Source organism: Chroicocephalus ridibundus, chromosome 28 (assembly GCF_963924245.1).
Source record: "Chroicocephalus ridibundus chromosome 28, bChrRid1.1, whole genome shotgun sequence".
In the NCBI taxonomy this organism is placed as follows: domain Eukaryota; kingdom Metazoa; phylum Chordata; class Aves; order Charadriiformes; family Laridae; genus Chroicocephalus; species Chroicocephalus ridibundus.
Genome location: NC_086311.1, coordinates 252,123 through 279,629, shown reverse-complemented (window position 1 = coordinate 279,629; position 27,507 = coordinate 252,123). Strand labels below are relative to the sequence as shown.

The 27,507-nt window shown below is 64.4% G+C and overlaps 4 protein-coding genes across 5 annotated transcripts; 1 reads left to right on the top strand and 3 right to left on the bottom strand.

The window, feature by feature from the left end:
• Positions 1 to 475: 475 nt before the first annotated feature.
• On the bottom strand, positions 476 to 5,681 carry LOC134507781 (butyrophilin subfamily 1 member A1-like). The gene is made up of 8 exons (XM_063318649.1): positions 5,559 to 5,681; positions 4,739 to 5,086; positions 3,846 to 4,127; positions 3,117 to 3,221; positions 2,818 to 2,838; positions 1,917 to 1,933; positions 1,637 to 1,721; positions 476 to 1,143 (listed from the first exon to the last, which is right to left on the bottom strand). The coding sequence occupies exons 1-8, from the start codon at positions 5,629 to 5,631 to the stop codon at positions 605 to 607; spliced, it is 1,470 nt and encodes a 489-aa protein (XP_063174719.1). The 5' UTR covers positions 5,632 to 5,681; the 3' UTR covers positions 476 to 604.
• Positions 5,682 to 8,743: 3,062 nt separating this feature from the next.
• Positions 8,744 to 12,352, bottom strand: RPS18 (ribosomal protein S18). Its single transcript, XM_063318844.1, has 6 exons — positions 12,254 to 12,352; positions 11,258 to 11,356; positions 11,065 to 11,151; positions 9,996 to 10,097; positions 9,807 to 9,898; positions 8,744 to 8,872 (listed from the first exon to the last, which is right to left on the bottom strand). Exons 1-6 carry the CDS (start codon positions 12,254 to 12,256, stop codon positions 8,797 to 8,799), a joined length of 459 nt encoding a protein of 152 aa, XP_063174914.1. The 5' UTR covers positions 12,257 to 12,352; the 3' UTR covers positions 8,744 to 8,796.
• VPS52 (VPS52 subunit of GARP complex) lies at positions 12,328 to 17,459 on the top strand. Of its 2 annotated transcripts, none has more exons than XR_010068948.1 (20): positions 12,328 to 12,377; positions 12,466 to 12,580; positions 13,571 to 13,623; positions 13,723 to 13,798; positions 13,908 to 13,975; positions 14,082 to 14,257; positions 14,332 to 14,482; positions 14,599 to 14,699; positions 14,798 to 14,930; positions 15,033 to 15,090; positions 15,203 to 15,336; positions 15,425 to 15,580; positions 15,677 to 15,795; positions 15,912 to 16,035; positions 16,120 to 16,215; positions 16,363 to 16,470; positions 16,594 to 16,659; positions 16,775 to 16,886; positions 17,028 to 17,112; positions 17,200 to 17,336. XR_010068948.1 is itself a non-coding variant. In XM_063318673.1 (20 exons), the coding sequence occupies exons 1-20, from the start codon at positions 12,342 to 12,344 to the stop codon at positions 17,344 to 17,346; spliced, it is 2,148 nt and encodes a 715-aa protein (XP_063174743.1). In that variant the 5' UTR covers positions 12,328 to 12,341; the 3' UTR covers positions 17,347 to 17,459. The 2 variants fall into 2 exon arrangements, 1 of the variants encoding a protein (XP_063174743.1); XM_063318673.1 differs by having other exon boundaries at positions 16,994 to 17,112; positions 17,200 to 17,459.
• Positions 17,460 to 18,485: 1,026 nt separating this feature from the next.
• Positions 18,486 to 25,156, bottom strand: RING1 (ring finger protein 1). The gene is made up of 7 exons (XM_063318766.1): positions 25,077 to 25,156; positions 24,854 to 24,946; positions 23,701 to 23,861; positions 23,367 to 23,582; positions 22,021 to 22,326; positions 18,895 to 19,066; positions 18,486 to 18,798 (listed from the first exon to the last, which is right to left on the bottom strand). Exons 2-7 carry the CDS (start codon positions 24,929 to 24,931, stop codon positions 18,697 to 18,699), a joined length of 1,035 nt encoding a protein of 344 aa, XP_063174836.1. The 5' UTR covers positions 24,932 to 24,946; positions 25,077 to 25,156; the 3' UTR covers positions 18,486 to 18,696.
• Positions 25,157 to 27,507: the final 2,351 nt, after the last annotated feature.

Genomic DNA, 27,507 nt, shown 5'->3' with positions numbered 1-27,507 from the left:
TTTCGCGCACAGAGCCAAAATCCCCCAAATAAGCAACGAGCCGCTGCCGCCTTCACCCAACGCCCAACTGGGAAGGGAACTGGGTGCGGAAAACCCTTCTCTGCAGTAAAGGATGACGTGGTTTAGGAGGATGCTCCCAGAAGTGGGGCACCCCGGGGACAAGGCTCATGCCCCACTGGGGACTCCCCAGCACGCAGACTGGTGGGTGCCTGCAAATCCTCTTGGCGGGCAGCAAGGAACCAGGACAAAAACCCCCAGGAACCATCACAGCCAGGCTCCGTGTTCACCAACAAATCTTTATTGACACCAACCCTGCTGTGCCGGAGCAGGACACGCTGCGTGTAAGGGGAAGAAGAGCCCAAACCCACGGCTCAGCACCCAGAAAACGTCCCCAAAATCCGACCCAGCCAAAAACTGGTGTTTGTGAGGCCACACAGCGTCCGAGGCAGCCCCCGTCCCCTGCCCCTCACTCCCCCTCTGCTCCCTGGGCTGGGGCACAGGGATGGACGTCTCCCGCGGGATCCAGGAGAGGAGCGCGGGGAGTCTCCGGAGAAGGGCAGGGGATGCCGGTGGCCGGGGAGGGGAGGGAAAGGGAGGAGAGTGTCTAAGAGGTGCTGCCCCTCAGGCACAGCTGGGTTTTCTCTGTTCCTATCCAAAACCAGGGGCGCAGGGTCTCCCCTTTGAACGAGGCTGGTGGGAACGTGAAGATCTTGACCCCGGTGTTGACATCGAGGAAAGTCACCAGCCCCCGGGCGCAGTCCAGACAGACACAGATCCTGCTGGGGAGCAGGAACCGGGGGAGGAAGGTGCGACGAGAGGTGAGAGACGCGAAACGCCCTCCCTTGTGCCTCACCGCCCAGATCCCTCCGTCCGGGCTCAGGAAGGATCTCCCTCTCCTCTCCACAGACTCCTTGGCCACCCCAATGCCCCACCGCGACTCGCCTCCCACCTCCCCCTTCACCTCCACCTCCCAGCAGTGTCTCCCCTCCCGGAACCTCTCCTGGCCCAAAACGCAGAACCAATAGGTAAATCTCTCCGGGATGTTGGGCAGGTCCCGCTCTTCGCTTTGCCACCTCACACGCCTCCGATCGGCCGACAGGACGAGTTGGGAATGAGCCGTGTTTGGATCCAGGGTCACCACGTCTGCAGGGGACAGGAGGAGCCACAGCATCAGAGCTCAGTCCCGGGCAGGTTTCACCCCCTCGGGGACAGGACCTGCCCCACGGGGCAGGAGACTGGGCATCTCCTTCCTCCTCTCCATCCCCACCGCGGGGCCGGCCCCAGCACGGCCACGGCCGAGCTCGGTCCCGTGGGAAGAGGCACCGGTGGGGCTGCAGCCCGCGCAGGGAGGAGCAGGACGGGGAGGCAGGGGCTGGGCTGGGCAGCGCACGGGGTCTCAGGGGGCGGTGGCTCCTCTGGGGCCCAAGGGGGTAACTCAGAATGGGGTGGAACAGCAAGAAAACGGGGCGAGATACAGCCCAGTGCCATGGTCTGGGGGGTCTGAGACACCAACATGACCCAGGATGGCCAGTGCCTTCAGTGGCCACCCAGTGCCTTCACTGGCCACCCAGTTACACCTCCCACAGAGGGAAAGGGAGGAGAACCACCCATAAAATACAATAAACCACCCAATTACCTTGATTTTCAGGAAGCAGAAACTTTCTCCATTCTACAAGGAGAAAGAAGAGCAGGTCACGTCCCACGGTGGGTCCCCAGGGACTCTGGGCAGGGGAGAGGGTCCATCCCTGGGCTGGTGTCCCCCAGCTGCCCACCCTCCCAGGCACGGCCCCTCAGGGTTTACGCACGCCCAGGGGATAGAGGAATGGAGGGGGACGGACACGGACAGGGTTTGAGCTGACGCAGGCACAACCGCAAAACCACGGATGGAAAGCAAAGACCAAGTTTAATCTCGATACCTCACAGACCGGGCAACCTCCGGAGCGACACCCGGGGAGAGGCACACAAGCAGGGACCGTGGGCACCACGGAGTGAGAGAGAGTCCTCCCTCGTTAGCAAGAGTCCTCGGCAGCAAGAGACTCCTTGATAGCAAGAGTGCGCGCGGACGCCCTGTTCTTGCTGGGTATTTAAAGGGTTCCAACAGGCATGGTTTTCCCACTATGCTTCGATCTTCTTCCACAACGGGCCAGGATTCTCAAGCGGCTGGATAATGCGTCCCTGAGTCCATCACAGCCTTACGGTGCCTAAGTGCACGTGTTTTTCTTGCAAGCACCCGAGACTGAATGACAATTAGCGCGATATACGTGTTTTCCAGTACCCCGGGTGCCAGTCACTTGAGCGTATTTACAATCCTCCTCCTCGCCCGTCTTCCGTTGCTTTCCCACCGGGTGAAATGGCCGAGCGCAGAGCGCCCGGGGGAGGTCACCGAGGCAGGAGGAGATCACGGAGACTCACCCAGTGCTGCGTCTCGGTTCCTCTGGAAAGGAAAAAAAAGAAGCACTGAGTGATGAGAGGGGACGGCTTCTCACCCCACAACGGCTCCTGCGGGAGCGCGCAGAGTTCGGGCAGATCCCAAACTCCTCCCGTTTAGGGAGTGTTGAAAAGATCCCGTGGCTCCAAAGAAAGGCTCCCTGTGAGCCTGGAGCCGTCTCAAGGCTGGTTCCCAAAGAGAGAGGGAGGGGAGAGAGTCTGTCCCTGGGATGGTGTCCCCCAGCTGCCCACGCACCCAGCCACGTCCCCTCGGGCTTTCCCCGCGCCCAGGGGATGGAGGGATGGAGGGGACGGGCACGGGGGGGAAAGGGCCCAGCACAGAGCGACTGGGAGAGGACACTGAGGGAGGAGGAGATCACGGAGACTCACTCGGTTCTGCGTCTCGTTTCCCTGGAAAGCAAAAAAAGAAGCAATGAGTGATGAGAGGGGACGGCTTCTCATGCCACGGCTGCTCCTGCAAGAGCGGGCAGAGCTCGCGCAGAGCCAAAAATCCTCCTTTTTAGGGAGTGCGCAAAGACCCTCTGGCTCCCAGGAATGGGACCTCCTTTAATGAAGGCAAAACATGTTCTGACACAACGGTCATCCCCTTTTGAGTACGTCCATGGGCCAGAGCTCAGCTTCACTCCACCCCGCTCCCCTCCACTCCAACCCCTCCATGACAAACTCACCTTTCTTTAGCCAGAGATAAACACTGAAACCACATGATGCCACTAAAAACACGAGGGAGACACCCAGAGCTGCCATCCAGTGAATGACATTGTGGAAAAAGGGAGCTGAGAAACAAAAACACAGCAGGAAAAGGGCTCACTTTGCACTCCTGTGTAGGAGGAAAACGAAAGGGAGAGAGAAAAACTCCAAGTTCTAACTCATCGTCAGGGTTTCGGCTGGGATGGAATGAACAAGTTGACTTCATCGTTTGCAGCTATTGAGGGATGGGATGAGAAGCAGCGATGGGAGCACATTGATGGTTTTGGGTGTCGCTGGGCAGTCGAGGAATGGTCTGCTCCTCACACCGCCCCACCAGCGAGTGGGCTTGGTGGGGGGCGCAAACAGTTGGGACAAAACCTGTTACTCTTCCCATTCTCTATCCCATCCCAACGGTGGGGAATGAGCGAGGGGCTGCGCGGTGCCGTCTCTGTGCTGGGATTACACCACCCCACTCCTAAAGCCTTGTGCTGGGAGCCCCGGGCTCAAGGGGACATCGTCCTCTCCAGCCCACGGCCATCCCAATGCTCCCCTGAAGCCCGCCAGGCTCAGGTTATCTCCTGCGCTAAAATTCACCTGCGGGTGCATCCCCTCCCATTCCCCCACCCCCCGCACGTTTCTCCAGCCCCCCGAGATCAAACCGCGCCCGCCCCCCAAGCGCAGCCAACCCCAGCCCCGCTGCCATCCTGCACCTGAGATGTGCAGGGACGACGCCTGCTCCTGCTCCAGGCGGCTGTTCCTCACCACGCACGACAAGTTCCCATCGCCCTTCCCGCTCACCACGACGACATCTTGGATCTCAAACAGGCCCCTCTCGTCAGAGGAACGTCTCCGTGAGACCGAGGGCAGACGCTGCCCGTTGGCAGCCTTCCACAGCACCTCCGGTTGTGGGTACCAGCCGGCCGATCCACACACCACCCGGATGCCTCTGTTCTCATAAGCCTCCAGAGAGATGAGAGGGACGGAGCCCATGGCTGGGGGAAGAGCCCGCCGTTGGGCTGAGTTAGGGATGGACTCGGCTCAAAGGCAAAGACCCAACCCCATACCAGACACAACACAAACAGCCCGGCAGAGGAGGACCCAGAGGCCGAGCAAGGTCTCTGCCCTCTCCCGGCCTTGTCCAAGAAGCCCTGAGGCTTCCAGACGAGGCGCCAGGTCTCCTCCGGCACAAACGGCAAAGGCAAAGCAAGGATCCAGCTGGTGGGACCTGGGAAGAGGGCTCTTCCCAACGCCAGGCACAGCGGTAGCTCCCATCCTGGGCTCGCTTGGCAGCCCAGGCCCTGAGCCCAAGCAGCTGCTCAGCAGTTTCTCCCCTCTGCCCTCACAACACCTCGAGGACACCACAGAGACACAAAGCCACCTCGTTTGTGCCACTCTGCCCCCAAAAACACCTCCAGCACCATGTCTGTGCTGCTTCCTGGGCAGGCACGGATGGGAAGGGTCCCCTTCAACCCAACCTCTGTCAAGGTCTATTGGCCTTTGGCATTAGATGGATGGACGTGAGGGTGGGACAGAGGTCTGGGAGGGACACCCCAACCCAGGGACACCTGAACCACCCCCAGGAAACACCGCACCACCCACAAACCTGCCACCTCCAGCTCCACCATGGCTTCTTCATAAGTGGTAGCATTTTGCACGGTGCAGACGTATTGGCCATCATCAGAGGGTCTCACCCCAGCGAGTCGCAAGTCCAGGGTCCCATTGGAGAGACCATCTCTGACCAACTCTGTCCTTCCAATGTATTCCTGTATCTGTGCCCCGACCAGGTCCTCTCCATTTCGGTAGAGATGCACCGTTTCCGAGAACTGGTGCCGGATCCACCTGATCTCCAAGCTCCGAGCGTCCGCGCGTGGGGACAAGTGACATGGCAGCACGACGTCCTGCCCCACGGTGGCAAGGAGAGGTCGGTCTGGTCCCACCACTCTGAACTCAGCTTGGGGACGGAGAAGGACACAGAGAGACGGAGATTGCGCCCACGTTAATTCGGGGCGTTGCATGGCAAGGGGCGAGCGTGGCGTGAGCGGTGCCCGCTCCATCCCGCGGGCGTCGCTTTGCCCCCACCCCGTGCTCCAAAGAGCCTGGAGAAACTGGAGAGGGAGTGGGAGGGCTCCAAGGAGAAGGAGGTTCCCTGGGAGTGGGAACCTGCTCCAGAAAGTCACCCCAACCCAAAAATAGCCCCCAGCCCGGCCAGCCCTGGGAGAAGGGACAAACGCTTCAGGGGAGCACTGCGGGACGGGACTGAAGGTGTCCCAGGGCAAGGGACGTGGGGGTGACATCAAGAGCCAAAGTGAAACCCATCCGCGGCCGAGCTCTGGGCTCAGCTCCTCCTGCCCCACGGCACCTCCCCTGCCCCACATCTGCCCCCCGCAGCGGGCTCAGCGCCCCCAGCCCTGCAGGATCCCTACCTGATCCCAGGCGGAGCACGTGGAGAGTCAGGAAATAACTCAGGAGGCCCCTGGGGCTGGCGGGGAACCCCATCTGCGGGCGCAGCTGGAGAAGAGGGTGGGAAGGGAGGCAGAGGGAGGGCAAGGGGGGGTTAGAGCCGCCGGGGAGGGGATGGGGAAGAAGGGCTGCACCCGCCCCCAGGGAGGCTCCAGAAATCCCACCAAACCCCCCGCACCCTGCCGTCGGGAGGAACCGTCGGTCGAGGGCAGGATGGGCCCACGCCGCGGCTCCCGCTGCAGCCCCTGCTCTGCCCCACTGCCCTTCCCCCTGGATTTCTTCTAAATCCTAAAGACTTTCTACAAAATTGAATATTCTAATTTCCCCGGAAAAGGAAAAGTCCCATACCGGATGGGTACGATCTGCGGGAGGCACCCGGCCCCACCCAACATCTCCAAACTTTTGCCAGTTCCCAGGTGCAGAATTCTTGGCTTTGGAGTGACTCCGGGCTCCACCCCCCCACCCCATCGGTCGAGATGCCTCAGAGATGATCCCTGTTGCCAAATCCCGCACAAGACTTTAAATTCGTTAAACGTGACATATTCCTCGCCGAAAGGGAATTCACTTACCGCGCTCCAGGAACCAGCCTACAGGATCCACCCGAGGTCTCACCCTCGGTTTTCGGGTGCAGCGTTACGGGGGTTTTACAGTGACTGCAGGCTCCACCCCCGCATGCAAAACGAATGAAAAAGTTGGGAAAAAATAAAAAAAAAAAAGAGGAAGGAAACAGATGTGCATTTGGAGGGGAGCACGTTATGATTAGAGCTTCGTTGTGAATGTTGGAGATGGTGGAGGAGCCCAGCAGTGTCCCTGCAGCCCTTCAGGAGCCGGGCGCTTGTGAGGAGTCAGGGACACTGCGACAAGAAGGTTTGGGGGGGGGTTCAAGTGTCGGGACACCCCAGCTGTGCCCTGTCCCTCTGCCCTGTCAACTTGGGGACATCACATCCCTGGGGAGGACGTGTCTCCAACGTCCCACCCTCGTCCATACTCAAAATATTGGGCGCAGGGACGTGGCGGTGTGGTCTCCCCTTTCCCCTGCTCAAGCCATAACCATCACAGAATCCCAGAATCCCAGGCTGGCAGGGGTTGGAAGGGACCTCTGGAGATCATCCCATCCAACCCTCCCCCCGTCAGAGCAGGGTCACCCAGAGCAGGCGGCGCAGGAACGCGTCCGGGAGGGTTTGGAATGTCGACGGAGACTCCGTCACCTCTCTGGGCAGCCCGTGCCAGGGCTCTGCCACCCGCAGAGTGAAGAAGTTCCTCCTCGTGTTGAGGTGGAACTTCCCATGGTCAAGTTTGTGCCCGTTACCCCTCGTCCTGTCGCTGGGCACCACTGGAAAGAGCCTGGCCCCATCCTGACACCCCCCCTTGAACTATTTACAAGCGTTGATAAGATCCCCCCTCAGCCGTCTTTTTTCCGGAGTGAAGAGACCCAAATCCCTCAGCCTTTCTCCATCAGAGAGATGGTCCATCCCCTCGGCATCTGGGCAGCCCTTTGCTGTCCCCTCTCCAGCAGTTCCCCGTCCTTCTGGAACCGGGGAGCCCACAGCTGGACCCACCGCAGGCTCCGCAGTTGCCCCAAAACCTTTATCGCCCCCAATCCCGCTGCGACGGGGCGGGAATCGTGGCATCGAAGGGGAGGAAGAACCCAAACGGGCGGCTCAAAACTCACGAAACAGCCCCAAATTCTGCCCCAACCCCAAACCTGGCCTTTGCGACCCAAAAAATGGTGTTTGTGACCCATTCGGGGCAGCCCCCCCCCCCCCCCCTCACCTCTGCGACCCCCCCCCCCCCCCCGCCCCAGGCTGGGGCAAAGAGAGGGGCATCTCCTGCACGATCCAGGGGAGCGTAAGGTCCTCGTGCAAGGCCCCATCCTCCTGCGAGGCCCCATCCTTGAGCAAGGCTCTGGCTCATGCAAAAACCTGTCCTCGTGCAAAGACCCGCCCTCACGCAAGGACCGTCCTCGTGCAAAGACCCATCCTCGAGCAAGGCTCTGGCTCATGCAGAGACCCATCCTCGTGCAAAGACCTGTTCTCATGCAAGGCCCTTTCCTCATGAAAGAACACACCCTCGTGCAAGGACTCATCCTAGTGCAAGGCACCATCAGCCTCCCAGACCCCATCCTCTTGCGAAACCTCGCCCTCGTGCAAAGCACCATCCCTGGGTGAAGCCCCATCCTCGTGCTAGGTCCTGCCCTTGTGCAAGACCCTTGTCCTCGTGCGAGGCTCCATCTTCCCCCCCAGGCCCCATCCTCGTGCAAGGCCCCATCAGTCTCTGAGGCCCCATCCTTGTGCAAGACCCCACCCTCGTGCAAGGCTCCATCTTCCCCCCAGGCCCCATCCTTGTGCAAGGCCCTGTCCTCGTGCGAGGTCCAATCCTCGAGCAAGGCTCTGGCTCAAGCAAAGACCCATCCTCGTGCAAAGACCCATCCTCATACAAGAACCCTGTCCTTGTGCGAGGCCCCGTCCTCGTGCAAAGACACATCCTTGAGCAAGGCTCTGGGCTCATGCAAAGACCTGTCCTCGTGCAAGACCCCATCCTCGTGCAAGGCACCATCAGCCTCCCAGACCCCATCCTCTTGCGAAACCTCACCCTTGTGCAAAGCACCATCCCTGGGTGAAGCCCCGTCCTCATGCAAGACCCCATCTTCCCCCCAGGCCCCATCCTTGTGCAAGGCCCTGTCCTCGTGCGAGGTCCAATCCTCAAGCAAGGCTCTGGCTCAAGCAAAGACCCATCCTCATACAAGAACCCTGTCCTTGTGCGAGGCCCCATCCTCGTGCAAAGACACATCCTTGAGCAAGGCTCTGGGCTCATGCAAAGACCTGTCCTCGTGCAAGACCCCATCCTCGTGCAAGGTACCATCAGCCTCCCAGACCCCATCCTCTTGCGAAACCTCACCCTCGTGCAAAGCACCATCCCTGGGTGAAGCCCCGTCCTCGTGCAAGACCCCGTCCTCGTGCGAGGCTCCACCTCCCCCCCCAGGCCCCATCCTCGTGCAAAGCTCTCGTGCGCAGCACCATCCCTGTGCAAGGCCCCGTCCTCGTGGGAGGCTCCATCTTTGGGTGAGGCCCCCTCCTCGTGCAAAGTCCCCTCCTCGTGCGAGGCCGCCCCCGCCCTCTCCCCCGGGTCACACGGAGCCAGGCGGGTGTCACTTGTGTCACCAACGTCACTTTTATTCCTCTGCGCCCCCCCCGGCTCTGCTCACTTCTTCTTGGAGACGCCGACGGTGCGGCCCCGCCGGCCGGTGGTCTTGGTGTGCTGGCCTCGCACACGCAGCCTGGGGGGGGACAACACGGGTGGCATCAGGGGACCTTGTCCCCAAGTGCCACCTCCCCCCCTGTCCCCTCCGGTGTCCCCAAACCCCCTCATCATCACCCCCACAAGTGCCACAGCCCCATCGCACGCGCAGCCTCGGGGGGAGGAAGGGCAGGCCACCACAGCCACCTCAGGGATCTCGTCCCCAAGTGTCACCTCTTTGTGTCCCCGTGTCCCCTCTGATGTCCCCAAGATCCCTTTGATGTCCCTGAACCCACCAATGTCCCCAAGACCCCCCCCCCCCTTACCCCCACAAGTGCCACAGCCCCCTCATGCATGCACAGCCTGGGTGACGCACCACAGCCACCTCAGGGACCCTGTCCCCAAGTGCCACCTCCCCTGATGTCCCTTCGTCCCTCTAGTGTCCCCAAGACCCCCTTGGTGTCCCCAACCCCCCGCCTTGGTGTCCCCAAGACCCATCCCCCCCCGCCAAGTGCCACAGCCCATTGACATGTGCAGCCTGGATGGGTGAAGCGCAGTGCCCTCAGGGACCCTGTCCCCAAGTGCCATCTCCCTTGGTGTCCCCAAGACACCCTTGATGTCCCCAAACCGCCAGCTGTGTCCCCAAGAGCCCCCTCCAGTGTCCCCAAGAGCCCTGATCACTCCCAGAAGTGCCACAGCCCCCTTGCACGCACAACCTCGAGGGGGACACAACAGCGGTGTCAGGAACCCCGTCCCCAAGTGTCACCTCCCCTGGTGTCCCCATGTCCCTTCTGGTGTCCCCAAACCCCTCCTGGTGTCCCCAACCCTCCCCAGAACTACCAGAGCCCCCTCGCATGCGCAGCCCGGGGGGGACACAACAGTCGTCTCAGGGACTCTGTCCCCGAGTGTCACCTCTCACCATGTCCCCCCCCACGTCCCTGTGTCCCCCTCAATGTCCCCAAGCCCCTCCTCACCCCCAGAAGTGCCGCAGCCCCCGATGCGCCCGGATTTTCTTCAGCCGCTCCAAATCCTCACGGAGTTTATTGTCCAACCCGTTGGCCAGCACCTGGGGGGGGAGAGGGGACACAGGGGGACATCAGGAAACACGAAGGGACACCGGGGGGAACATCAGGGGACATCGGGGGACTATCCCCCCCCCTCACCTGGCTGTACTTCCCGTCCTTCACGTCCTTCTGCCGGTTGAGGAACCAGTCGGGGATCTTGTACTGCCGGGGGTTCTGCATGATGGTGATCACCCGCTCCACCTGTTGGGACACGTAAATGACACCTCCGGGATGTCCCCAACCCCCTTAAAACGTCCCCAACCTCCCCAGGATGTCCCCAACGCCCCCTGAGAAGTCCCCACCCCCTCCTCGAGATCTCCTCAATTCCCCCCAGAGATCTCCTCAACCCTCCCCCTTGAGACACCCTCAACAACCCCAAGATGTCCCCAACGCCCCCCGAGATGTCCCAAACACCCCCGAGATGTCCCAAACACCCCCGAGATGTCCCTGACCCCCTAGACATGTCCGCACACCCTCCCCGATGTCCCCAAACCCACTGAGACGTCCCCAATACCCCCCAAAATATCCCTAACCCCCGCCGAGATGTCCCCAACGCCCTCAGAGATGTGCCCCATCCTCTCACAGATGTCCCCAACGCCCCCGAGATGTCCCTGACCCCCTAGAGATGTCCCCACACCCCCAGAGATGTCCCCAACATCCCCCTAAAATGTCCCTAATCCCCACAGACACGTCCCCAACCTCCCCACAGGTGACCCCAACCACCACCGATATGTCGCCAGTCCCCCGAGATGTCCCTAACCACTCCTGAGATGTCCCTGATGCCCTAGAGACATCCACACACCCCCCGAGGTGTCCCCAACCACTCCTAGATGTCCCCAAACGCCCGACATGTCCCCAACATCCCAAACACATGCCCATTCCCCTCAGAGATGTCCCCAATGCCCACAGACGTGTCCCTAACTCCATCAGCAATGCCCCCAACTTCCCCACAGATGTCCCCAACCCCCCCGAGATGTTCCCAATGCCCCCAAGATGTCCCCAACTCCCTGAGAGATGTTCCCAATGCCCCCAAGATGTCCCCAACTCCCTGAGAGATGTTCCAAACGCCTCAGAGATGTCCCCAACTCCACCAGCAATGCCCCCAACCCCGCTAGAGATGTCCCCAATGCCCCCTGAGATGTCCCCATGTCCCCCCCACAGCGCTCACCTCGTCCTCGGTCAGCTCGCCCGCGCGCTTGGTGAGGTCGATGTCGGCCTTGCGCAGCACCACGTGGGCATAGCGGCGCCCCACACCCTGGGGGGCAGGGGACAGGGAGGGACAAAAAGATGGGGGTCACATCACCTGTGTCGCACCCCCCCCCCCCGCGCCGTGTCCCTGGTGTCCCCCGGCGTCCCCTCACCTTGATGGCGGTGATGGCGAAGGCGATTTTGCGGCGCCCGTCGATGTTGGTGTTGAGGACGCGCAGGATGTGCTGGAACTTCTCAGGGATGACGAGAGACTGGGGGGGGGACGGACACGGTCACTGGGTGGGACAGAGTCACTGGGGCAGGGGGACATGGTCACTGGGCGGGGGGGGGGGGGGGCTGGTGGCCACCCGTGTGGCACACGGTCACTGCCAGAGGGGCACAGTCACAGGGGGATGGGGACAGTCACCGCAGGGGGGGGTTACGTTGTCACGAGGGGGGGACACGGTCAAGGGGAGGGGGGGGCGCACAGTCACAGGTGGGTGGGGACAGTCACTGCAGGGGGGTTACATGGTCACAGGGGGGGACACATAGACACTTGGGGGGGGGGGGGCGGTGGCCACCAGTTGGGGACATGGTCACGGAGGGGGGGGCACAATCATAAGGGGGTGGGAAATGTCACGGCGGGGGGGGGTGTTACACGGTTAAGGGGGGGAAGGGACACGGACACTGGGGGGGGGGGGGGGGCGACACGCTCACCAGGGATGGGGTCGGTCATCGAGGGGGGGACACGGACACGGGAGGGTTTGAGACAATCACCGGGGAAGGAGGTGGGGGGAGACACGGTCACGGGGGGGGGGGGGGGGGGGGGCGGAAATGGGGTCCAGGGTCACCGGAGGCTGGGGACGATCACTGGGAGGGGGTCACGGTCACAGGAAGGGGGGGCCACACGGTCCCCGGGGGTTGGGGACAGTCCCGGGGGGCCCACACGGTCACGGAGGGTCGGGGATGCCCACCGGGGGCAACATGGCGGCCACCAGAGTCGGGGGGGGGGAATGTGTCCGGCCCCACGCCGCCGGCATCCTCCCCCGCCGCCGCCTCCATCCCTCCCCACCCGACCCCCCGGAGCCTCTCCTTCCTCCCCGCTCCCTCCCCGCCGCCCCCTCACCCCCCCCCGGGCCCGGATGGCGGCCGATGCCGCCGGCGCCTACCATGGCTGCAGCCTGCGCGTCTCGCCGGGCTCCGCCGGAAGAGGGGGAGGAAGTGACGTCAGCGCGCTGGGCGGGAAGCGCCTGTCACATGACCGCGGCGGCAAACATGGCGGCGGAGGCGGCGGTAGGGCCGGGGGTACCGGGGACAGTGGGGGGGGGTTTTGTAGGATCGGGGGTGTCCGGGTGGGGCTGAGCGGCCGCTTCCGCCGTAGGTTCGGGTCTCGGAGGCGCCGCTGGAGGCGGAGCTGGAGGCGGAGCTGGGCCGGGGCCCCCCCGAGGCCGAGCTGGACCTGGAGGGGGAGGATCTGGTGCTGGATGAAGTGGACGGTGGGGGACCGAGGCGGGGGACACGAGGGACCGGGGGATCACGGGGGGACGGGGAGGGGGTGAGGGCCTGGTGATGTTGAGGGGGGACGGTGGGGATGGGGGACGACATGGCAGACGTTTGATGGGGCCGGGGGGGAGGTTTGATGGGGACCCCATGGTTTGGTGGGGACCGGTGATGGGGAGGGGCGGGGGGGGGACACACAGGGGGACAAGGACGTGGCAGGGACAAGGGGGGACACACAGGGTGGCGAGAGGGGAGGCAGGGGAGAGATTTTGGGGGGGCATGTGAGACCTTTGGGGCGGATGACAAGGACACAGGGACATGGGGACACAGGGGACTGGGGGGGGGGAAGCATGAGGGGATCAGTGATTGGGGGGGGCACAACATGGGAGTCCAGTGATGGGGGGGACACACAAGGGACTGGTGATGGGGGGGACACAGGGAACCGGTGATGGCGGGGGGACGACTGGGGAGAGGGTGGAGGAGGGGCATGGGAGACCTTTGATGGGGGGGGACACAGGGGTGTTTTTGGGGGGAAATGGGGGGCACAGGGAGGGGTGAGGGGAACACGGGGGTGTTTTGGGGGGGGACACGGGCGACACAGTGGGGGAGCAGGGACGGGGTGGGCACAGGGGAACAGTTGGGGGGGACATGGGAGACCTTTGGGGGGGGGCACGTGGAGATCAGTGATGGGAGGGGGACGTGGGGGGACACAGGGGACTGGTGAGTGGGGGGGGGACATGGGGGACCGATGATGGGGGGGACAGACACAAGGGACTTGGGATGGGAGGGGGCATGGGGGGCAGAGGGAGGGGACAGTTAGGGGGGACACGGGGGTGTTTGGAGGGGGCTGACAGGGGCCATGACACGGGGGGGGGTGGGGGGCAGGAGAGGGGGCGCAGGAGCAGTTTGGGGGCTGGCGTGGGGACACTGTGGGGACAGCGGTGACATCCAGCCCCTGTGTGTCCGTCCCGTGTCCCCCCCCGCAGTTCACATCCAGGCCAACCTGGAGGACGCGCTGGTGCAGGAGGCCCTGAAGACGGTGAGTGGCACTTGTGTACTCCCCCAAAACACCCTGCCCCATAGTGTCCCCAGCCCCACGGTGTGTGTCCCCCCCTCGATGACAGGGCTGTCCCCGCAGGGCGTGGACCTGCGGCAGTACTCCAAGCAGGTGGAGCTGGAGCTGCAGGAGGTGGAACGTGCCTCCATCCGCGACTGTATCCTTCTCCTGGGGGAATGGGGGGGGGGCTGTCATGGGATGGGGGGGACACGGTGTCCCCAGTGTCCCCTGCGTGTCCCCAACATGTCCCTGACCCGCCCTGGCAGACATCAAGGAGAGCGAGAACATCGCCTCGCTGCACAACCAGATCACCGCTTGCGACGCCATCCTGGAGGTGAGGGGTGGCAGGGGATGGCCTCGGGTGGCCCCCGAGCGTCCCCTCCGTGTCCCCAAGTTGTGCCCTAAGCCCTGGCTGTGTCGTGTGTCCCCCCGCCCCGCAGCGCATGGAGCAGATGTTGAGCGCGTTCCAGTGCGACCTGAGCAGCATCAGCTCCGAGATCCGGACGCTGCAGGAGCAGTCGGTGGCCATGAACTTGCGGCTGAAGAACCGCCGGGCCGTGCGGCGGCAACTGGGCCAGCTCCTGGACGAGCTGGTGGTCCCCGCCGCCATGATCAGGTGGGACACTGAGGGACAAGAGAGGTGGCTGCCACCTCCCTGTCCTCCTGCGTCACCTCCCCGTCACCTCCCAGCACCATCCTGGAAGCGCCGGTGACGGAGCCGGAATTCCTGGAGCAGCTGCAGGAACTGAACGGGAAAATCAACTCGGTGAAGGAGCAGGCGTTCCGGGAGACGGTGGCCTGCGCCGACGTCCAGCACGTCCTGGAGAAACTCAAAATTAAGGTGACACAACCCAACCCCCACCCCAGAACCCAAGGGACACACACCCCCCACACCCCCCAGCACCCAGGGGACTCCCTCAGCACCCCCCAACCCTGTGTTGTCCCCCCCACCCCAAGGCCGTCACCAAGATCCGGGAGTTCGTCCTGCAGAAGATCTACTCCTTCCGCAAGCCCATGACCAACTACCAGATCCCCCAAAACGCCTTGTTGAAATACAGGTGGGGTGTTGGGGGGGGGGGGGGGACGCTGGGGAAGGAAATGGGGGGATGGAGAGTTGGGGGGGGCGGGGTTACCCCGACATCTTCTCCCCGGGCAGGTTTTTCTACCAGTTTCTGCTGGGCAACGAGCGGGTGGTGGCGCAGGAGCTGCGGGAGCAGTACGTGGACACCATGAGCAAGATCTACCTCTCCTACTTCAAATCCTACACCAGCCGCCTCATGAAGATCCAGGTGAGGGGGGGGGGGGGGGCCTGGGGGGGGCGGGTGGGACACCGGGGGCCGTGCTTCAGGCACTTGGCACCCCCCAGCTCCTACTCCGTTTTGTCCCTGCAGTATGAGGAGGTGGCGGAGAAGGACGATCTCATGGGCGTGGAGGACACGGCCAAGAAAGATATCCTGGAGTTGTGTGTGGGGACAAGGATGAGGGTTGGGGGGGGGATTTGGGACACCCCGTTATTGCCTTGACCCCCGTTATCCTGTGTGTCGTCCCCCCCCCCCATCACGCTTCTTCTCCAAGCCCTCGTTGAAGAACCGCAACACCGTCTTCACCCTGGGCAACCGGGGCAGCGTCATCGGGGCGGCCGAGCTGGAGGGTCCCATCATCGTGCCCCACGCTGCGCAGAAGAGCGACGTGCGGGTGAGTTTAACCGAGGTTGGGGGGGGGCGGGAATAAGAGGTTTTTTGGGGGTGTCCTGACCTCCGTCCATCCGTCCGTCCGTCGGCAGTACCCCTTCGAGTCGCTGTTCCGCAGCCAGCACTACGCGCTGCTGGACAACAGCTGCCGCGAGTACTTGTTCCTCTGCGACTTCTTCATGGTGACCGGCCCCAGCGCCCAGGATCTCTTCAACGCCGTCATGGGCAAGACCTTGGCCATGTTCCTGGTGAGGGTTTTTTTTTTGGGGGGGGGGGGGGGGTGATTTTGGGGGGCCCCCAAGGGCTCTAACTTCCCCCCCGGCCACACACGCTTCAAATCGCAGAAACACATGGAAGCCTACGTCTGCGACTGCTACGACAGCATCGCCGTCTTCCTCTGCATCCACATCGTCCTGCGCTTCAAAGCCATCATGGCCAAGCGCAACATCCCCGCCGTCGATAAGTGAGTAGGGAACCTCAGGACCAACCCCCCCACCCCCCCCCAAATCCCACAGGAACCCCAAGATCCCACAGGGAACACCACCACCCCCCCCAAATCCGTGTTTCCGCCCCGCCCAGGTACTGGGACACGCTGCTGGAGATCCTGTGGCCCCGCTTCGAGCACATCCTGGAGCTGAACATCCAGAGCATCCAAAGCACCGACCCCCAGAAATTGGGGTTCCTTGACACCCGCCCCCACTATGTATGGTGAAGGGAGGGGCGATGGGGGGGGGAGGGTGGGGTTTGGGGTCCCCTCCTCCCCCACTTTACACCCCCCCCACCCCAGATCACCCGCCGCTACGCCGAATTCTCCTCCGCCATCGTCAGCATCAACCAGACCTTCCCTAACGAGAAGACCCACGCGCTGCTGGGGCAGCTCCAGGTAGTGGGGGTAGAGGAAAGAACTCGGGGACACACACACACACCCCCCCAAACTTTTGGGGGGACCCAGAAGTGCTGGGGGGTGGGGGGTGTCACCCCAACACCACCATCCCCGCCCCCCCATGTCTTTGTTCCCCCCCCACCCCAGGTGGAGGTGGAGAACTTTGTGCTGCGTGTGGCGGCCGAGTTCTCCTCCCGCAAGGAGCAGCTCATCTTCCTCATTAACAACTACGACATGATGCTGGGCGTCCTCATGGTAACGAGTCCCCCTCCCTATGACACCCCCCACCCCCACCCCCCCAAACCTAGGCAGGGGGGGTCCCCAAATTTAAAGGGAGGCGGGGGGGGAAGCTCAAAACCTGTGTGTCCTCACCCCCAGGAGCGGGCGGTGGAGGAGAGCAAGGAGGTGGAGGGCTTCCAGCAGCTGCTCTCTGCCCGCACCCAGGTGAGCCCCCCCCTTTATGTTTTTTGGGTTCCCCCCTCCCTCCCCCTTTACTGGGGGGTGTGGGGGTGTCTCAGGGTGGGGGGTGGGGGGGCTGTGTCACCGTCCCCTCCCGCAGGAGTTCATCGAGGAGATCCTGTCCCCCCCCTTCGGCGGGATGATCGCCTTCGTCAAGGAGGCGGAGGCGCTGCTGGAGAAGGGGCAGCTGGAGCGGCTGCGCGGGGAGGAGGGTAAGGGCAGGAGGCGGGGGAAAGACATGAATTTTAGGGAACACCCCCCACCAGTGCTTCGGGAGGGGTGTCTTTACCTTCTGTGTGTTCCCCCCCCCCGCCACCAGCTCGGGTGACGCAACTGGCTCGGGGTTTCTCCAGCACCTGGAAGGCGTCGGTGGAGTCGCTGAGCCAGGACGTCATGCGTTCCTTCAGCAACTTCAAGAACGGCACCGGCATCATCCAGGTGGGGGTCCCAGGGGGGGGAATACTTTTCTGGGGGGAAGGGGGGTGTCCATAACCCCCCCCCAACCCTCCCTCGGCCTCTCCCCAGGGTGCCCTGACGCAGCTGATCCAATATTACCACCGGTTCCACAAGGTGCTGGCGCAGCCCCCCCTGCGCTCCCTGCCCGCCCGCGCCGAGCTCATCAACATCCACCACCTCATGGTGGAGCTCAAGAAGCACAAACCCAACTTCTAAGGCCGGGGACGGGGACTGGGGGTGTGTGTGTGCGTGTGTCTGTCTGTGTGTCCCCCCCCAACTCCCACCCAGCTCTTTGTCTATCCAATGTCACCCCCCCCCCCCGCCACCTGCCCCCAGCGCACGGATAAAGGACAGGAGGTGCAGGAGAGCCCCGAGCGGTGCTTTATTGCTGCTGCCGACAGCGGGGGGACGGGGGGGCTCAGGAGGGTTGGGGGGGGGGGGTCCAGAGGGTGGGGGTGGCCACTGTTGTCCCCCGCCACCGGGCTGGGGACAAAGGGCAGAAGGTGCTACCCCACTGCGGTGACGCTGTCTGCCAGCCGGGGGGAGGGGGGGGGACAGACACAAAACATCTGGGGGGGGTTGGGGCTCCCTGGGGACATCTGGGGTGGAGGGGGGGGGGTGGAGTCAGTGTGTCCCCCCCCATGGTGCGGTGGGACCCCCTGGATGTCACGTCTGCCCCCCCCCCCCCTCAGCTGCTCAGGGCTTCCCCCACCCCCCAAAGAGGGGGGCAGGTGCCAGGGGACGCATCCCCCCCCCCACAAAGATCCTGTAGCCCCATAGATTTTTGTTCCCCTGACCCAGAACAGTGTCCCCCCCCTCCCCTAGGGGTGACGGGGGGGGGACGACTTCTTTGGGGAGGTGGTGGGCGTGTCCCCTTGGGGTCCTTGCAGTGCCCCCCCCGCACCCCCAACTGCCATCACCACCCCACAGCTGGGGGAAGGCCCCCAGGGCTGAGCCCCCCCCCCCCCCCACTTCCTGGGGGACACCAGGGGACTGTTGCCCCCCCCCACTCCCCAGTAAGCGACCAGTAGCTCACCCCCCCCTTCCCTGGGGGGGCACTGGGACTGCTGCCACCCTCCAAGCAGGGGTGCCCCCACTTCACCAGTGGCTGATGGGGTGGGGGGGGCTGTGTTGTGCCACAACACCCCCAGTCCCTCCTTGGCGGGGGAGGACACTGGGACTGTCCCCCCCACCCACCATTACCACCAGTGGGTGACTGGGGACCATCCTTGTCCCAGTCCTTCCCTGGGCGGGGGCAGGGGGGGGAACGACACTGCGACTATAAACCCCCCCTTCTGTCCCCCAGCAGGTGACAACGACTGTTGCAGCCCCCCTGTGTCCCCCCCCCCCCCCCCCCGTTTGTTGCCCCCCCCACCCCAGCATCCCCCAGGTGCCGCCGCTCCAGAGAGAGAAACACCTTCAGGAGCCCCCCAAGGAGCCCCCAGCCAGTCTGTGGGGACACGAGGGGGTCCCGAGGGTCCTGGAGGACCGCCGGGACCTCGCCGGGGGGGGGGGTTGGGGAGACCGAGGTGGGGGGGGGGGGTCTTGGGGTGTCCCCCCCCGCTCCTACTTCTGCTCCTTGGTGGGCGCGTAGTAGAGCTCCAGGGGTTTGCTGACCTTCCAATACTTCTCGTTCACCAGCTCCAGCGTCAGGGACCCATTGAGGGTCTGGGACGGGGGGGGGACAGACAGAGAAGTGGGGTCACCCCCTGGCACCCCCAAACCCCCCTCCCCCGGTCCCCCCCCCCGCTTCCCCCCAGGTACCGTGAAGGCTCCGCCGGCGGTGGTGATGTAGATGGTGTACTGCTTCTCGCTCACCTCCTCCAGCCCCGCCGCCGCCTCCGGCCCCGGCCCCGGCGCCTCCTCCAGCGCGATGCGCAGCGCCAGGTACTTGGAGAGGTGGTCAACGGTGGCGTTGGCCGTCGTCTTCACGTACCTGCGCCAGGAGGAGGAGGAGGAGAGGGAGGAAGAGAGGAAGGAAGAGACAGAGGGAGAGGAAAAAGGAGGGAGGGAGGGAGGGAGGGAGGAAGGAAGGAAGGAAGGAAGGAGAGGAAGAGAAATAGGAGAGGAGGAAGAGGAAGAAGGAGGAGAAAGAAGAGGAGAGGGGAGGAAGGAAGAGGAAGAGGAGGAAGAAATTAAAGGAAGAAGAGAGGAAGGAGGAGGAGTAGGAAGAGAAAGAGGAGAGAAGGAGAAAAAAAGAGGAGGAAGAAAGGGGAAGGAGGAGAAGGAGAAAGAAGGGAGAAAGGAGAAAAAGGAGGAGGAGGAAGAAGAGAGGGGAGGAAGGAAGAGATGAAAGGAAGGAAAGAGGAAGAGGAAGAAGTAGAAAGAAGGAGGAGGAAGAAGGAAGAAGAGAAGGAAGAAAGGAAGAGAAAAAGAGAAGGAGGAGGAGGAGGAGAGGGGAGGAAGGAAGAGAAAGAGGACATGAGAGAAAGAGGAAGGAGTAGAAAGAAAGGAGAGGAAGAGAAAGAGAAGAGAAGGAGGAGGAGGAAGAAGAAAAGGGGAGAAAGGAAGAGAAAGAGAACGAGGAGAAGAAGAAGGAGAAAGAGAAGGGAGAAAGGAGGAGAAAGAGGAGGAGGAAGAAGAATAGAAGGGAGGAAGGAATAGAGAGGAGAAAGAGAAAGAGGAAGGAGAAGAAAAGGGGAGAAAAAGAAGAGAAAGAGGAAAAGGAGAAGAAGAAGAGAGAAAGAGGAAGGAGTAGGAAGAAAGGAGAGGAAGAGAAAGAGGGGGGAAGGAGGAGAGGAGGAGGAAGGAAGGAGAAAGAAGAGAGATGGGAGGAAGGAAGGGAAAGGAGGAAGACAAGATGAAGAGAGGAAGAGGAAGGAGTAGGAAGAAAGGGAAGAGGAGGAAGGAGGAGAGGAGGAAGGAGAGAAAGGAAAAGAAAGCAGAGGAGGAAGAGATGAAGAAGAGAGGAAGGAGCAGAAAGAAAGGGGAGAAGGAGGAAGACGGGAGGAAGGAAGAGGAATAGGAGAGGAAGACAAAGGGGAGGAAGGAAGAGAGGAGGGAGAGGAGAGGAAGAGGAGGGGAGGAAGAGAAAAGGAGAGAGAGATGAGAGGAAGAAGGAGGAGTGGGAAGAGAGAGGAGAGGAGGAGGAAGAGGGGCAGAAGGAGGAAGGAGAGAGGGAAGGAAGAGAAAGGAAGGAGATGAGAGAGAGGAAGAGAGGGGACAAAAAGGAAGAGAGAGAAAGGATGAGGAGGAGGAAGATGGAGGAGGAGGAAGGCCTGAGGCTGGCGGCACCCACCCCGGGGAGCTGGGGGGGTCTCAGGGGGGTGCTGGAGCCCCTGCCTGCACTGCCCCATCCCTGCCTGCACCAGCTCATCCTTGCCCTCGTCCCACCCCTGCCTGCACTATCCCATCCCATCCCTGCCCTCGTCCCATCCCTGCCTGCACTATCCCATCCCATCCCATCCCTGCCCTCGTCCCATCCCTGCCTGCACTATCCCATCCCATCCCTGCCCTCGTCCCATCCCATCCCATCCCTGCACTATCCCGTCCCGTCCCATCCCTGCCTGCCCTCGTCCCATCCCTGCCTGCACTATCCCGTCCTGTCCCATCCCTGCCTGCCCTATCCCGTCCCATCCCTGCCTGCCCTCGTCCCATCCCATCCCTGCCCTCGTCCCATCCCTGCCTGCACTATCCCATCCCATCCCATCCCTGCCTGCCCTCATCCCATCCCTGCCCTCATCCCATCCCTGCCCTTGTCCCATCCCTGCCTGCACTATCCCATCCCATCCCTGCCTACAACAGCGCATCCCTGCCCGCACCATCCCATCCCCGCCCTCATCCCATCGCTTCCCTGCCTGTCCTCATCCCTGCCTGCTCCATCCCTTCCCTGCCCACCCCATCCCATCCCTGCCTGCATCATCCCATCCCATCCCTGCCTGCACCGGTGCATCCCTGCCCTTGTCCCTGCCCGCACCAGTGCATCCCTGCCCCCACCATCCTATCCCTGCCTGCATCCCTGCCCACACCATCCCATCCGTGCCCACACGAGCACATCCCTGCCCTCATCCCATCTCTGCCTGCCCCAGTGCGCCCCTGCCCTCATCCCTGCCTGCACCATCCCGTCCCTGCCCTCATCCCATCCCTGCCTGCACCATCCCATCCCTGCCTGCACCAGTGCATCCCTCCCCTCATCCCATCCCTGCCTGCCCTGGTGTGTCCCTGCCCTCATCCCTGCCTGCACCATCCCATCCCTGCCTGCCCCATCCCATCTCTACCCTCCTCATCCCATCCCTGCCTGCCCCATCCCATCCCTGCCTGCCCCGGTGTGTCCCTGCCCTTATCCCTGCCTGCACCATCCCATCCCATCCCATCCCTGCCTGCACTATCCCATCCCTGCCCTCATCCCATCCCTACCTTCCTCATCCCATCCCTGCCTGCCCCAGTGCATCCCTGCCCTTATCCCTGCCTGCACCATCCCATCCCATCCCATCCCTACCCTCCTCATCCCATCCCTGCCTGCCCCATCCCATCCCTGCCTGCCCCGGTGTGTCCCTGCCCTTATCCCTGCCTGCACCATCCCATCCCATCCCTGCCTGCACTATCCCATCCCTGCCCTCATCCCATCCCTGCCTGCATCATCCCATCCCTACCCTCCTCATCCCATCCCTGCCTGCCCTGGTGCATCCCTGCCCTTATCCCTGCCTGCACCATCCCATCCCATCCCATCCCTGCCTGCCCCGGTGTGTCCCTGCCCTCATCCCTGCCTGCACCATCCCATCCCTGCCCTCATCCCATCCCTGCCTGCCCTCATCCCATCCCATCCCTGCCTGCCCCATCCCATCCCATCCCTGCCTGCCCCATCCCATCCCATCCCATCCCTGCCTGCCCCATCCCATCCCATCCCATCCCTGCCTGCCCCATCCCATCCCTGCCTGCCCCATCCCTCACCGTGTCTGCGAGTACTCCCCCTTCTCCACCAAAAGCGGATGCGGACGGAAAACCAGCTCGATCTCGCTGCTGCCCGGCTCCGCCCCCGGCTCGGGGCTCCCTCGCCCCCCACCTTCGTGGGAGGTTTCGGGATCGGGATCGGGCCCGGAGTCGTCGGAAGCTCGGGATCGTTTCCGGCTGGGGCCGGCCTCGGGGTGGCTGGGGGCTGAGGCGTTGCTGAGGTGGGAACGGCTGTCGCAGTTGTCCTCTCCGCCGCTGAACGTGGCATTGTCCGACTCCTGGTGCAGCTTCCGTACGCGCTGAGCCCTGCAGGATGAAACCAGGGATCAACCGGAATCAACCGGAACGGCAGGGGTGGGAAGGGACCTTTGAAGGTCACCTCCTCCGTGGGTGGGGATATCTCCAACCAGACCAGGTTGCCCAAAGCCTCATCCAACCTGGGCTGTTTCCAGGGATGGGGCATCTCCCACCTCTCTGGGCAACCAGGGCTGGGGTCTCCCCGCCCTTTCATCCTTAGATCTTACCTAAATCTGCCCTTTTTTACCTTAAAACCGTCGCTATGGACCTTATCAAACACTCTGTCCCCAGAAGTATTGAAGGGCCACCATGAGGGCCACCTGGAGCCTCCTCTTCTCCAGGCTGCCCATCCCCAACTCTCTCAGCCTGGCCTCACAGGGGAGGTGTCCCAGCCCTCAGAGCATCTCCGTGGCCTCCTCTGGCCTCGCTCCAACAGGTCCATGTCCTTGTCCCCAGGGCCACCACCCCTCACTGGTCTCCATCCAGACATTGAATCATTGACCACCACTCTCTGGTTCCTCATCCACCCAATGGTCCTTCCATCAACTCCATCCAACCGATGAGGATGTTGTGGAGGACCACATCAAAGGGACGATGGTGGCACGTATCCTTGATGAAGGCATGGACTGGTACTGGTCCCAGTACGGACCCCTGAAGGTTACCACCCCTCACTGGTCTCCAGCTGGACATGGAGTTGTTGACCACAACCCTCTGGATGCCACCATCCACCCAGTTCCTCATCCACCAAATGGTCCTTCCACCAACTCCATCCGAGGAGAGTGTTGTGGAAGACCATGTCAAAGGGCTGAAGGTGGCACATGTACCCGATGAAGATGTGGAATACTACTGGTCCCAGTACAGACCCCTGAGGGCCACTACTCCTCACTGGTCTCCATCTGGACATGGAGCTGTTGACCGCAACTTTCTGGATGCCACCATCCACCCAGTTCCTCGTCCACCCGGTCCATCCATCAACTCCATGCAATTGAGAGAAGAGGACGTTGTGGAGGACCCCGTGGAAGGGACGTTGGGGGTTTGGGAGGTCCCACCTGTGCATGGCCTGCATCTTCAGCCCCTCCTCGATGCTGCTGCTCAACGCCTGCTGGTTGTGGAGACGGCTGAGCTTGGCCAGGACCCGATCCTGGTGGGCCTCGTACTCGTCCCGGCTGGGGTAGATCTTGGAGATCAGGGCGTCAAAATTGGGATCCGGTCGGAGGGATCGCTTGGAAACCAGCTTCTTCCGGCACGTGGGACATTCCTTATTCCTGGGGACAAGGAGAAGGGACAAGGGGTGATGCGCGGACCCCCCCCCGCCCCCTACTGAGTGGGTGACATTGTCGTCATCCCGTGTGTGTGTCGTCCCCCCCGCCCCGCCCGCCGTACCCGCTGCGCAGGGCGGTGACGATGCAGTCGGAGCAGAAGCGGTGCAGGCACTCCTTGGTGGTCATGGTGTTCTTCAGCATGTCCAGGCAGATGGGACACATCAGCTCGCTGTGCAGGCTGCGCGGGGACACCGCGATCTCCGTCCCGTCCATGATGGCCTCCTGGCGGGGGGGGGGACACAAGCTGTGTCACAGCTCCCGGGGTGACAGGTGACAGGACACTGTCACTCCACCCTGGGGACGCCCCCTCAGCCCATCTCCCCTGGGGTTTGGGGTGACAGGGTGCTGTCCCCCACCCTAGGGACACCCCCTGAGCCCATCTCCCCTGGGGTTTGGGGTGACACAATGGTGCCCTCCACCCTGAGGACACCCCCTGAGCCCATCCTGGGGTTTGGGGTGACAAGACACTGTCCCCCTCCCTGGGGACACTCCTTGAGCCCGTCCCCCAGACTGGGGGTGACAGCACTTCTGTCCCCCTTCCCCCAGGACCACCTCCCCCCCAATTTTAGGGGGGGTCCCAGGCCTTGTATCCCCTGTTCCCCCCCCCCACCCAGGGGGTCTCCCTCTGTCCCCCCCTTCATGAGGTGCCCCATCTCCCGGGGTGCCCCCCGCTTCCCCACCCCTCACCTGGGAGGTGCCAGCCCTTGTGTGTCCCCCCCGGATGTGTCCCCTGTCCCAGCTCCCCCCTTTTTGGGGGACCCCCCACTGGTGTCCCCCCCAGGGTGTCCGCCTCCACCCCGGTGCCCCACTCGGAGGTGTCCCGCTGTCCCTCCCGCCCCTAGTGTCGTCCCATGGGGGTGTCCCCCTGTGCCCCCCGCCTCCGGGGTCCCCCCCGGGGTTGTCCCCCTCGCCCTCAGTGTCTCCCCGTGGCGGCGTTCCCCTGTTGTCGCCCCCCCCACCCCGGTTTCCCCCCCAGGGGTGTCCCCCTGTCGTCCTCCCCCCGGTGTCACCCCGTGGGGGTGTTCCCCTGTCGTCCCACCCCCGGGGGTGTCCCCCCGTCGTCGTCTCCTCGGGGGCGTCCCCCTGTCCCCCTCACCCCCGGTGCCCCCTCCCCCGGGGGTGTCCCCCTCTCTCCCCCCCGCCCCGGTTTCACCCCGTGGGGGTGTCCCCCTGCCGTGTGCGTGTCCCCCCTTTCCCCCCGGTGCCCCCCGGACCTGCGGGGTGCGGTGCAGCTCGTACAGGCTCAGCTCCCAGGTCTTGCTGGCGCTCTGGGCGTTGGCGGGGGCGGCCATGGCGGGCGAGGCGCTCTGCGGGGAGGCGGCGGTGACCGGAGGCCCCTCCCCGCTCCCTTCCCCCCGCCCCCTTCCCCGCTCCCGGCCCCGGCCCCGGCCCCGGTCCCGGTCCCGGTCCCGGTCCCGGTCCCGGACCCCCCCTCACCCTCAGCCGCCGGCGGGTCCCCCCTTCCTGCCGCTCGCCGACGGGGGCGGCGCCTACCGATTGCGTCACTTCCTGCTGGCGCGCCGTGATGACGTCACACGCCGCCCCGCACCGCCGAACCTTCCTCCCCCCCCCCACTCCCGTCCTCCACCGCAGCCAATCGCAGCCACGGGATTTTTCCCGCGGGTGCCGGCAGCCAATAGAATTCAGCGCCGGCGCGCTCGCCGTTCCCACCCTCCTCTCGCCACCAATGGGGGAGCAGCGGGGCGGGGCCAGGGGGAGGAGAGAGGGCGGGGCTGGGCGGGCCGGGGGCGGGGCCAGGTTCAGAAGGGGCGGGGCCATGTTCAGAAGGGGCGGGGTCTAGACGCCAGGGGGCGGGGCCTCGGAGCCACCTGCCGCCGCGGGGGCGGGGCCGGGGGAAACCAGGGATCCGCCCCCACCCGGTCCCCCCCCCCACCCGGTTCCGCCGATGCCCGGTGTCGGTGGCAGCCTCGGCTCTACCCCCCTCATCACCCCTCCGGTGTCCGTGGGAGCCCCTGCTTTGTGTCCCCCCCCCGCTGCCCCCCCCGTGCCCGGTGCGGGTGGGAGCCCCGGATTTTCCCCCTCCCGCTGCCCCCTCCCCTCTACCCCCGGTGCCCCGTGTCCGTGGGATTCCCGTCTCTGCTCCCCCCGATGCCCCCCCAACCCCCGGTGTCGGTGGGACCCCCGGCTCTGCTCCTCCCCCTCGGTGCCCGCGGTGCCCGGTGTCGGTGGGAGCCCCGGCTCTCCCCTCTCCGGTGCCCACCCCGGTGCCCTCCCCGGTGCCTCCCCGGTGCTCCCGGTGCCCGTTGTCGGTGGGAGCCCCGGCTCACGACGTCCACACCCAACTCTCGGCCGCCCACACAAGAATTGCGTTTGGACAATCACGAGCCGGTGCTCGGCATGGGGGGGGTGGGCACCGGGACCCCCGGGATACCCGGTCCCGGGGTCGCCCCGAGCAGCCGGAGCCCGAACCGTGCGGGGCGGCCCCGCCGGGCTCACTCCTTCCCGTTGACACGCGTTGCGGGGGGGGTGGTGGGGGGCGTGGGGAGCTCGGTACCGTCGGGGACCCCCGGGAGGAGCCGCCGGTGGCGGGGGAACAGGGGATGGAACAACGGGGACCGGGTGGGGGCGGCTCGGGGGGGTCCGGTGTTCACCGGGGAGAGGGTCGGGGGCCGCCGGGAACGAGTCGGGACATCCCGGGGACCGGGTCTACCGGGAGCAGGTCAGGATCCACCGGGGACGGCAGCGGGGGCAGCCGTGGGATCCGGGGTCCACCAGGGCGTGGGTCGGGGCATCCGGGGGGTCCGGGGACCACCGGGAGTGGCTCGGGATCCATCGGGGAGCGGATTGGGGAATCTCGGGGGGGGGCGGGGACCACCGGGGACCGAGTCGGAGCATCCCGGGGGATCCGGGATCCGTTAGGGAGCGGGTCGGGGTCCACCGGGAGCGGGTCGGAGCCCACCGGGAGCGGGTCGGAGCGTCCCGGGGTGGGCCGGGGACCACCGGGAGCGGGTCGGGATCCGTCGGGGGGCGAGTCGGGGGAGCCCGGGGATCCGGGACCGGACAGGAGTATCCCGGGAACCGGGTCTGGGTCCACCGGGAGTGGATCGGGGCATCCCGGGGGGTGTCGGGGTCCGTCGGGGACCGGGTTGGAGCATCCCGGGGGGGTCCGCGGACCACCGGGACCGCATCGGGATCCACCGAGAGCGGGATGGAGCATCCCGGGGGGGGTCCCAGGACCACCGGGAACGCATCGGGATCCACAGGGAGCGGGGTCGGGATCCACCGGGACCGTGTCGGAGCATCTCGGGGCAGGTCCGGGGACCACCGGGAGCGGGTCGGGGGCCGGGTCGGTGTATCCCGGAGGGGTCCGGGATCCGTTAAGGACCGGGTCGGGATCTACCGGCAGCGGATCGGGGCATCCCGGGGGGGCCGGGGACCACCGGGGCCGGCGTCGGGGTCCATCGGGAGTGGGTCGGGATCCACCGTGAGTCGGTCGGGATATACCGGGAGCGGGTCGGGAACTAACGGGAGCGGGATGGAGCACCCCGGGGGTTCCAGGTTCTGTTAGGGACCGGGTGGGAGCATCCCGGGGGGGGCAGGGACCACCGGGGCCGGGGTCGGGGTCCGTCGGGGAGCGGGTCGGGATCCACCGGGAGGGTCCGGGATCCACCGGGAGCGGGTCGTGATCCACCCGGAGCCCGTCGGGAACCAACGGGAGCGGGATGGAACAGCCCGGGGGGGTTCCGGGATTCACCGGGAGGGTCCGGGATCCACCGGGAGCGGGTCGTGATCCACCCGGAGCCCGTCGGGAACCAACGGGAGCGGGATGGAACAGCCCGGGGGGGTTCCGGGATTCACCAGGAGGGTCCGGGATCCACCGGGAGCGGGTCGGGATCCACCGGGAACG